Below are 11,656 nucleotides of genomic sequence, written 5' to 3'. Positions count from 1 at the left end.
CCTCCCGGGTTCACGCCATTCTCCTGCCTCAGCCTCCTGAGCAGCTGGGACTACAGGCGCCCACCACCATGCCCAGCTCATTTTTTGTATTTTCAGTAGAGACGGGGTTTCACCATGTTAGCCAGGATGGTCTCAATCTCCTGACCTCGTGATCCTCCCGCCTCGGCCTCCCAAAGTGCTGGGATTACAGGTGTGAGCCATTGCATACCGCTTTTGTTTTTTGTTTTTTTTTTTGAGATAGAGTCTCCCTCTGTCACCAGGCTAGAATACATTGGTGCGATCTCAGCTCACTGCAGCCTCCAACTCCCGGGTTCTAGCAATTCTCCAGCCTCAGCCTCCCAAGTAGCTGGGATTACAGGCGCCCGCCACCACACCTGGCTAATTTTTTAATTTTTAATAAAGATGGGATTTCACCATGTTGGCCAGGATGGTGTTGATCTCCTGACTTCAGGTGATCCGCCTGCCTTGGCCTCCCAAAGTGCTGGGATTACAGGCGTGAGCCACAGTGCCTGGCCTCTATGGAATCTATTTAAAAAAAAAAAGTTGAACTGTTATGGGACTGGGGGGTGAATGAAAAGGTATGGTGGTCAATAGGTATAAATTTTCAGTTATATGGTAAGTTCTGGACACAATGTACTGAATACTTGATTTTTGCTGAGAGAGTAGATCTCAACTGTTCTTGCCACAATATATATATATTTTTTGAGGCAGAGTTTCGCTCTTATTGCCCAAGCTACAGTGCAACGGTGCGATCTCAACTCACAGCAACCTCCACCTTCCAGGTTCAAATGATTCTTCTGCCCCAGCCTCCTGAGTAGCTGGGACTACAGGCGCATGCCACCACGCCAAGTAATTTTTGTATTTTTACTAGAAACAGGGTTTCACCATGTTGGCCAGGCTGGCCTTAAACTCCTCACCTTGTGATCTGCCTGCCTCTGCCTCCCAAAGTGCTGGGATTACAGGCATGAGCCAACACACCCAGCCAATACAAAATTTTTAAAAAGATAACTAGCTCAACCAAAAAAAAAAAAAGAGAGAGAGAGAAGGGCTGGGCACAGTGGCTCATGCCTATAATCCTAGCATTCTGGGAGGCCAAGGTGGGTGGATCACATGAGGTCAGGAGTTGGAGACCAGCCTGGCCAACATGGTGAAACCACATCTCTACTAAAAACACAAAAAATTAGCTGGGTACAGTGGTGCATGCCTGCAATCCCAGCTACTCGGGAGGCTGAGGCAGGAGAATCGCTTGAACCTGGGAGGCAGAGGTTGCAGTGAGCCAAGGTAGTGCCACTGCACTCCAGCCTGGGCAACAAGAGTGAAACTCTGTCTCAAAAATAAGTAAGTTCCTTCTATTCAGCCACTTCACTCAACTGGCATTTGGGCTTTCTGATCAGCCCTTCTTCTTATTTTTATGTTTTCTAAATATACTCAGGGATATAGATCCAAATTCATTCTAGGTTATTTCCTGAAAGTCAGGCCAACTGGCTAGAGATGCATTAATCTAAGTGATAACTTTTCACTTGTGCCACAGAGATAAATGCTAGTAAGATAAGCCATGAGGAAGTAATTATAAATATCTTTCTTGGAGGTTGGTGATGGCTAAATCTGCAGCCAGAAAAATTCAACAGAAACTTGATTATACAGGGCACATGCCCTCAGGACCTCCTGAGGCTGTGTCACAGGAAAAAAAAAGGAAAGGAAGAAAGAAAACATATATATATACTTTTTTTAAAAAAAGACACTTGATTATCCTATTGTTGAAAACTCTTGGTTCCACTTTATCTGATCCCCAAATATCTTTCTTTGGTTTTCTGAAGAGTTTTATTTATTCCTTAGGAAACATGACACAGCCTCCATCACTGCAGTCACTTTCTTCTTTGATTTCTACCATTTTATATATGACCTTCACTGGACAAAGAACAAGTTCATTGCACTAATAAGAACGTTACTTTCTTACCTTACACTAAAGAAACTATAAAGAATACATACAGCCATTTCCCTGTTACATAAAAGTAGACCGCAGAATATATACTTTACTATCTTTCAGGACCTTCTACCAAGGAGAATATATTGTTATTGTTTTTAAAAATTATAAAGCTGACAACCTCTTGCACTCTCAGAACACACAGAATATAAAAGCATAAGCTTTTATATTTTTTCAGACAAAATCTTCATCAATTAAAAAATTCACTATCTCTTTTAGCAACGTTCTTTGTGTAAAAACTGGCAACTAATTTTTAAACAGTAGCTAAGAATTTTTAGAAAATAAACACAGTATAAAACTTACAAAAATTGAATATGGAAGGGTTATAGTATAAAAAAGGATATTTTAAAAGAAGGACAGAAATCCTCTGTTTTAATCCTAGCCTAAAGACAGCTAGATGTGGAAGTAAGGTCAGTCACTGAATGTCTATGTGGCCCTCAGTTCCTTCATTCATGTAACGTGAGCTCTCAATACGGCCCACCTTTAAAATCTAAATTCTGAGATTCTAAGAAAAGACGGATTTGAGATAAAGCCCATTTTCTACTATTTCAACTGCTACAACCATAGAAAGAAACTACCTAGCTCTTTTATGTTTACTAAGTAGTAAAAATGTAATAACCAATTCAACTGTGACATGGTTGCAAAAGGAGATTAACCTGATGAACATTTCAACTGGTACCAAAAGAATTTTCATACTTGTGTAAAGGTGGACAATACCAACATGCCCCAAAAGTTTGATGGAATGATGTAAACTTGTGTGGTTCCAAAACACTGGGTGATAGGTTACCTTTTGGAGCTTTCAGACTGGAGGATATACAAAGAGTTAATCAAACTAGCATATTGTTTTCAGAGATTTTTCTAAAAAGGACTTAGAGACTTTTATAGCCAGAAACAATTAGGGAATACTTGTTTCACTATTTCCTTTAAACCAGAAGACGGCTGTATATTTAAAATAAAATTGCAATATGAAAGTCTGCTAAAAGCACTTTTTTTGTTGTTTGTGCATTTTGTTTGTCACCCAATGTCACACTAACAATTCTGCATCTCATTCCAAAGCACATTATACTTCGAGATAAAATGAAAAAGACCATTTTTTGTTTCCCCAAGGGGAAAGTACTTCTGTTAAAAGCATCTTTTTATGAGACTATTCTTTCTGAATTACCAATAACGCAAACCAAAGAATTAGATACTGTACTCTAAAATTTAATATTTGTTCAATTCTTATTCATATCCTATAGACATCCCATGTGTACTAGGGAAAAGTATGATAAATGCTTAAACGTACTTAAGAACCTGAAAGATTGAACATTTTTGTCCTTCAATCACCAGGCTGTCAGGTCATGAGTACTCATTTTACAATAAAAGTTTTCCTGCCTTTCCTATTATTCTAACTAAGCTCAGTTAAAAAGAAATAGATTGGCCCACAAAGAATATGGCCACACTTTTTGCTCTCATGAACCTGATTGTATATACAACTTTATCTTTATTAAAGGTAGACAATCTGATTTCAAACACTATATATAAAATTAAGAACTAAAGAGTTTTTTTAAGAACTTAAAAACAATGAACTGCTTAGAACTACATTCGTAAGTTTGAATATTAGGATCAGAGATGAAATAAGAAATGAAATTAATGAAATTCAGATGAAAGAAATCCATCATGTTTTGTTTTTTAAAATGCTTACACATAATACTTCATGGTGACTTAAAACAATTCCATTTCCTGGCCGGGCGCAGTGGCTCAAGCCTGTAATCCCAGCACTTTGGGAGGCCAAGATGGGCGGATCACGAGGTTAGGAGATCGAGACCATCCTGGTTAACCAGGTGAAACCTCGCCTCTACTAAAGAAAGAAAAATACAAAAAACTAGCCGGGCGAGGTGGCGGGTGCCTGTAGTCCCAGCTACTCGGGAGGCTGAGGCAGGAGAATGGCATGAACCCGGGGGACGGAGCTTGCAGTGAGCTGAGATCCGGCCACTGCACTCCAGCCTGGGCGACAGAGCGAGACTCCGTCTCAAAAAAAAAAAAAAAAAATTCCATTTTCTCATAATACTCAGGAATAAGTCTGCTTTTCCAAAGAATCCAATTAGATGTGCGTGCAAACTGTCATACTGGCTCTGGGAACCATTACAAACCGGTAAAAAGCACAATCTAACCTTGAACATTTTTTTCCTTCTGATGTCCAACTAGCAATGGCCAGAAATAGTGAGTTCTGATAGGAAAACCTTCCTCCTTCACAGCCTTCATTAGGGCTTTTGCCAAATCTGAAAGAGATATCATAAAATATCACAAAGCTACCTCAGCAAAACTTTCTTACGTTGGCTTTAACTTTAAGAATGTAGTACCCGTTTTTTTGGCAAGTAAAGCACAATGGAGGGTGAACTGCAGAGGAAAGGAGTGCATCTGGACTTCCTTTAACTTCTTACAGTAGTCTGTTAGCTTCTCCACAGGCTGTAGGAAAAAAGTCACCACATTAGCTGGACTGGCAAACATCCTACCGTTTGAACTGCTGCAAATATTCTACCACTTCTGAGATGAGCAGTTTAAATCCCGCATCCTCTTTCTACCCAAAAATGTTGCAACACAAGAACAATGTTGTTACAATGTTCACAACTGGTCTAATCTCATAAATATTCCTATATTTTAAAGAATCTTATTTCACTGCCAATTATATTGTCTACAAAGTAAAAGTGGACAGAATACCGTATTCATAGTCACACAGTGTCGTAAAAAGAAACCGCCAAAGTCACTTATGCCATCTTCCTTTGATACAGGGCATGCTAGTAAAATTTGCAAAGCTACATCTTCCAATTTTTCAGTGACTAAAAGTAAAATGAGGTTCATTGCATCTGGGAAGAAAACAAAGACATCTTTTGTTAGTAAACTGAACAATATTTTTACACTGCAACCAATGTTCCGATACTAAAGACAAAATAAGAATTGCAAACATCAAAAGCATATATCTGCCTAAATAACAATAAAACACTTGCAAATCAAATCATCCCCATGTATTCATTAACTCATGTTTTTGGGCTTATTTAACTGACTTTAAGAGTTCTATGTTCAACTCCCACAATGCCCATTGTTAGAAAATGTCCTTTCCATCATATAAGAACAGCAATTCAGATTTTTATAAAAATCATGTAAATAGATTTTTTAAAAACTACCTGGAATATATCTTCTTTCACATGTAACTTTTTCCAAAATTTCTGAGACATACTGAGGATACCCAGCTTTACTGAAGCTAAAAATAATTTGCAATAAATCACGGTCCATAAGGTGAAGCTCGGACTTCTCCACCTTCTCCAGAGTCTATAGAGAGTTCCAGAAATTAGAAGACCAAGTTAGAGTGTTTTTATTTAAGTATTAAAGTTAAATAAATTAAAATATCCAGGTTCAAAACAGTAGGGAAAAACACCACCTAAAGGTTTAGGACTTCTTTTAAAAAATAGGAAATACTCGGCCGGGCGCGGTGGCTCACGCTTGTAATCCCAGCACTTTGGAAGGCTGAGGAGGGTGGATCATGAGGTCAGGAGATGGAGACCACGGTGAAACCCCGTCTCTACTAAAAATACAAAAAATTGGCCGGGCCTGGTGGCGGGTGCCTGGAGTCCCAGCTACTCGGAGAGGCTGAGGCAGGAGAACGGCGTGAACCTGTGAGGCGGAGCTTGCAGTGAGCCGAGATTGCACCACTGCACTCCAGCCTGGGTGACAGAGCAAGACTCCATCTCAAAAAAAAATAAAAATAAAAAGGAAATACTCTACTTCAACAGTAACTGTTACATTATCAACACCAAGATACTGAACTATAATAATTCTCCATAAATACTACTCTCTGCAAGGAAACATCTTTGAAAACAGGTATAAACTACACTTTGCTGCCTCATATAAAACATAAGTTTTTACAAATGATTTTAAAGTATGTTTATTTAGACATAAGTCATACCTGCTTAACATGGTCAATGTCGCCCTTCTCAGCATACGCATTCAATAATGCGAGGTATGTGTCTGGACCAGGCTCAATTCCAGCATCTCTCATCACTGTGAGAATGTTTTCTGCATTCTCCATATCACTACAAGTTAATTCAAAAAACACATTACTATGCTCTTGCCAAATGTAATATAGTTATTCAAACTAAAACATACGCTTATTAAAATCAAAAATGCTAAGTACCATTTGGAATTACGATGTCAGAAAAGAACAAATGTATATTAAACTGGATATATGTTTCTGAAATAAAGATCATAAACATCTGATCCCTCATTAAGAAAAATAATAATTATACAGACATTAAATAACATATACCCTCTACATTATGTAGGTTATGACTCAGACTTAACTTACGAGGTTAGAATAATGTTTAGTAAATTACTTTTCAAAAATAAAAATATTTTCCAGAGCAGTTACTTCAGATCAAGACCAGTTTCTTTTCTCTTTTCTTTTTTTTTTTTTGAGATGGAGTCTTGCTCTGTCTCCTAGGCTGGAGTGCAATGGCGCGATCTCGGCTCACTGCAATCTCTGCCTCCCGGGTTCAAACAATTCTCCTGCCTCAGAATCCCGAGCAGCTGGGATTACAGGCACCTGCCATCATGCCCAGCTAATTTTTATATTTTTGTAGAGACCAGGTTTCACCATGTTGGCCAGGCTGGTCTTGAACTCCTGACATCAGGTGATCTGCCCACCTCAGCCTCCCAAGGTGCTGGGATTACAGGTGTGAGCCACCGTGCCCGGCCTACAGCCCAATTTCTAAAAATTCAAATAAAAGATTTGTGGAATAAATGTAAAAGCACCATTATAAAAATATTAGTATGCTCTACCTCATAAACTACAGAATTTTTTTGAAGGGGTAGACAACAAATATATTTTAGGAACTGTCTACAATAATTTTATCCAACTTAAACCCCACTTAACAAACAAAAAAGGAATAAAATGACCACTTTAGCATCTCAGCCATCTATCACTTAAGAATCAAAACCTTAGGTTGAACATTACCCAGCTCTGGCATGCCCTGTCACAAGGGCACTGAATACTGCCTCTGTAACTGGGAGATCCTTAGTTTTCATAAATCCAAGAATCTTGCTGCAAAGGAAAAATGAAGATACTCATTGGAAGTATTTATCAAGAAAACTCTTTACAACAAGTATAGAATTAGGTTAGGCCTTGAGTTACTTTTGTTTTTAAAATATAATAGTAACACACACTTGTTTTAGAAACCACCAAGAAAGAACTGATCCCTTTGATCATCTTTCCACAAAACCCCACTCTTTAAAGTATCCATAGTCTTGAAGTACTCTTGATACAAACACTAGATTTTTAAAAATCTGATTTGTCTTACACTATTAATTACCCTTGTAAAAGTATAGTTTTGTAAGATTCATTTAGATAAAAATGAAATTATGTATTCCAATTTATCCCTTATTTTCCAAACCTTCCATTCATAAGTAGTAATAAATTTTACATAAGCAGAGAAATGGTGCAACTGATTTTCTATTAGTCAGTGGACTAAAGAGACTATTCCCAGTTTTATAAATGAATACAGCTTAAATAGCTAAGAACATTTCCCTTAGGAAATATTAAGAAAAAAAAAAGCTTTATAGCTCAACAACTTGATACCTCTCTCTCGTAAATCAAATTTTTTTTTTTTTTTTGAGACAGAGTCTCACTCTGTCGCCCTGGCTGGAGTGCAGTGGCCGGATCTCAGCTCACTGCAAGCTCCGCCTCCCGGGTTTACGCCATTCTCCTGCCTCAGCCTCCGGAGTAGCTGGAACTACAGGCGCCTGCCACCTCGCCCAGCTAGTTTTTTTGTGTTTTTCAGTAGAGACGGGGTTTCACCGTGTTAGCCAGGATGGTCTCGATCTCCTGACCTCGTGATCCGCCCGTCTCCGCCTCCCGAAGTGCTGGGATTACAGGCTTGAGCCACCGCGCCCGGCCCAAATTTTTTAATTAAAACAGCAACTTTTACTTATCTTTTCTCTCTTATGCAATAATTTTATATTTTATGTAAGTCAGATTACCAGATTTGCTAGATTAAAACAGTTCTGAAACAATTTCCTTCATTAGGAAGAAGCTTTAAAACAAAGAGTGAACAGACATTTAGAGTTACAAAATGTACAAATTTGTTCACTTAAACATGTTCATACAGATCCATACCTGGCACCTTCAATATCTCCCATATTACAGTAAGAAGCAATCAATCTCTGGTATGTCACCTGTCAATGAAATGGGCCAGTTAATTTTATATATACTTTTTTTCTGAGTAAAGAAAAAAAATGGTGGATGTGAAAATATATATTCACAATAGCAACTAATTACTCGATTTGGTTGAATGTTCGCTTCCTCCATTTTTGCCAGGAAATCAGTTGGTGAGAATTTATATTCATTTTGAAGATAGACTTTAAGTAAAGCATTATAGTGACTCACATCATACACAGCACCTACAAATGAAATTTAAAATCAATGTTCAGAAAAGCATTGAAAATCCTATGCTTTAAAGTGGAACTAAATTTAACAAACAAAAAGAGTAAAACGATCACTTCAGCATTTCACCCATCCATCTTTGCACTCAGACCTATCTACACAGATACTCTGTCACACAGAGCAAGCTAAGCATGTAAGACAGTATTTACTGAATTATTGTATAGTTACAAGTAACTGCCTATTCAGATATTAAAAGGCCTCTTACTTAAGAAGCACAAAATTATCTTCCTGTTAGAAAATGCTGACAACATCCCTATATTTAAAAGTGACTATAAGATTTTTCTATATAAAGCAGTCCTCACATTACAGACACACTGTGATGAATGGATTGTAACTTCAGTTGTTTCACACAGTAGGACTGTGCTGGCAATTCTGCCACTCAAAGCCTTCATTTGAAGGATGCATTCCATTTACAGCTAATGAACATGATCCATGGTCTGGTCTTGTTAATGATCGGTATTCCAATGCCCTTTGTTTTCTTTGTATCCCTACTATTTAGGGCCACATCAAATAAGGTTACCACACATCCTTACTCTACTCAGTCATGACATCACAGTCCTTATATCAATTTTGTGGTAACATGACTCACTATATTTTCATGAATTAAATTTCACATCTTTATTCTACTGCCTGTGACCATACAGGCCTACGGTCAGTATTTGGGGGTCAGATTATGAGACTTTAGGCAGCAGAGACCTGTTCCATTAAATTAATACACATTTTCATCTTAACAGATACGTTTCTTTCATACTTACTATGTTTCAGGCACTATGCTAAGTGTTCTACATATAGTGGCTCACTTAAACTTCACAACAACTTTGAGACACTATTATCACCCCCATCTTACAGATAGCTTAGATCTGTCAACAGCTCATTCTGTAATTTTGGACAAGTTACTTAAACTAAAAGATCTCTTGTATCTTTATAAATCTGTAAACAAGAGTCAAACTTGCGAAGTACAAGGTTTCTGGCAATATTAATTCAACAAGTATGTATCAAATGCCATTATACACAAAGCATCATGCTACTGGCAAAGAGGAAAATAAGTTATGGATTTAATCCTCATAAAGCATACTTAAATAGGAGAGACCTATTTGTAAATAATTTTAATATAATAACACATTGTCAATCTTTCTATGGAGGTATTAATATTACTGCTGTGTAATGCTTTTTTCTATTTTAGAATGTAACCTTTTCTGCATACATTTCTCCCAGTTCAATGACTTATTGACATACAGAAATTTCCAATTTTTAGAAATTGAATACTTTAGCTTTACTTTTCTGCTCCTTTTATACTTCTAGAATCCTTTTCCATTCTGAAATTCAACATTTATATATTTTTTAACTTAAAAAAAATCAACTTATCAAAATGTATTCTAGATGTATTTAAAACTGTGAAGGAAGAATCTGTCTTTATCCTATAGTTTTTTCACATAGGTCCTACACACTTTTTGAAGGACAGTCATAAATATTTTATTTATTTGTGGCCATACTTTCTTGGATTCTTGTATCCATTTTCTTTTATAAGTAGAAGAGGTATGGATTCTTAAACATTTAGTAAGTCAGCTAATTACTGTCAGTTGACTTTCTGGGATTTTACAGATTAAACAATCACATCATCTAAAAATGATAATTTCTTATACTGTTTCACATCTTATTTCATTGCATTATACATGATTGTTGTTGGTTTTAGATTTTTAACACATTAAAGAAGCATCCTTCTATACGTTAAGATTTTTTAAAATCAGGAATGAACATTAAATTTTATTAAACGATCTTTTTTCAAATTATTTTTTGAATATGTACTACGTTACATGACTTAAAACTGAAAAGGTATAAAAAGGTAGAGTAAAACCTGTATCCAGTGTTCATCATCCTTCCAGAAATATTTTAATACTGTATACACATGCACATGTATAAAAATTTTTCTTCAAAATACTATCATTCTATACATTCTGGTCTACACCTTAATTTTTATTTATACTCTGGAGAACACCCCCATTAGTATATAAAGAGCTTCTTCATTTCTTTTTGTTTGTTTGTTGTTGTTTTTGTTTTTTGAGACGGAGTCTTGCTCTGTCGCCCGGGCTGGAGTGCAGTGGCCAGATCTCAGCTCACTGCAAGCTTTGCCTCCTGGGTTTACGCCATTCTCCTGCCTCAGCCTCCCGAGTAGCTGGGACTACAGGCGCCCGCCACCTTGCCCGGCTAGTTTTTTGTATTTTTAGTAGAGACGGGGTTGCACTGTATTAGCCAGGATGGTCTCGGCCTCCCAAAGTGCTGGGATTACAGGCTTGAGTCACCGCACCCGGCCTGCTTCTTCATTTCTTAAAACAGTTACACAGTAATCTATCTTATGGGTGCTCCACAATTTATTTACCTAATCCCCTAGAGAGGAATATTTGAATTGGTTCCAATTTCTTACTATTACAAACAAGCTACAATGAAGAATATCCTTTTGCATCTGTGAGTATATCTGTATCTAAATTCAAACAAATGGAACTGCTTGGTAAAATGGTATGTGCATTTATAACTCTGACAGACAAACCGGCTATTTTGTTCTTTCTCTTTTTTAACTTACCATACTTGTAACACTTGTTATGAAAAATTATTTATTGTTAATGCCCCTAGATGTCACTATACCTCACCAAATAAATATTACCAAAAAATTATGAATCAAGTAGCCCTTCCATAAAACTGAATTATAGCATTTATGTAAACAAACTTTTTTTGCAAAAAGAAAAAATATCTACACCTTTTATACACATCATATATTTAAACAGTCATACCTAATTTCTGAAGTTTGTCCCATATCCTATGAGCAAATTCTGTTCTGTCTTCAAGTTTTAGTTCAGGCAAGAGAGAACCACAGCTACGTAGTAGAAGCAAAGCATGACTACTGCCTGGGCCACCTGTGGAAAAAAGGTTAATGGATAACATTTAACATAGTAGCAATATCATATAGATAAATACCAAAATTTAAACAGAAATCTATATGCATTCAAAAATCTCCTGGCTCAAATTGAGAGTGTCCATAAGTTAGAAAAATCCTATCCTAATGTACAATGTTACTAAGTTACAAGTCAAACTTTTAATATTAGTCTGCTTTCTTAAGAAAGCCTGTAATCCCAGCACTTTGGGAGGCCAAGACGGGCGGATCACGAGGTCAGGAGATCGAGACCATCCTGGCTAACACAGTG

The 11,656-nt window shown here is 37.0% G+C and overlaps 1 protein-coding gene across 1 annotated transcript in view; it reads right to left on the bottom strand.

Annotated features, from left to right (window-relative positions):
* Positions 1-11,656, bottom strand: part of LRPPRC (leucine-rich pentatricopeptide repeat containing) — a 113,071-nt gene that overhangs the window by 84,686 nt on the left and 16,729 nt on the right. The window contains exons 3-11 of the mRNA XM_011936027.1: positions 11,246-11,368; positions 8,295-8,416; positions 8,133-8,191; positions 6,975-7,061; positions 5,928-6,054; positions 5,149-5,293; positions 4,685-4,830; positions 4,327-4,432; positions 4,135-4,245 (exon numbers count right to left, since the gene is read on the bottom strand). Of these exons, the coding sequence (XP_011791417.1) occupies positions 4,135-4,245; positions 4,327-4,432; positions 4,685-4,830; positions 5,149-5,293; positions 5,928-6,054; positions 6,975-7,061; positions 8,133-8,191; positions 8,295-8,416; positions 11,246-11,368 (1,026 nt within the window). The remainder of the gene's footprint in view (positions 1-4,134; positions 4,246-4,326; positions 4,433-4,684; positions 4,831-5,148; positions 5,294-5,927; positions 6,055-6,974; positions 7,062-8,132; positions 8,192-8,294; positions 8,417-11,245; positions 11,369-11,656) is intronic.

Source organism: Colobus angolensis, unplaced genomic scaffold (genome assembly GCF_000951035.1).
Source record: "Colobus angolensis palliatus isolate OR3802 unplaced genomic scaffold, Cang.pa_1.0 Scaffold15, whole genome shotgun sequence".
In the NCBI taxonomy this organism is placed as follows: Eukaryota; Metazoa; Chordata; class Mammalia; order Primates; family Cercopithecidae; genus Colobus; species Colobus angolensis.
The sequence above is the reverse complement of the archived record's forward strand: the minus strand, read 5'-3'. Positions and strand labels throughout refer to the sequence as shown.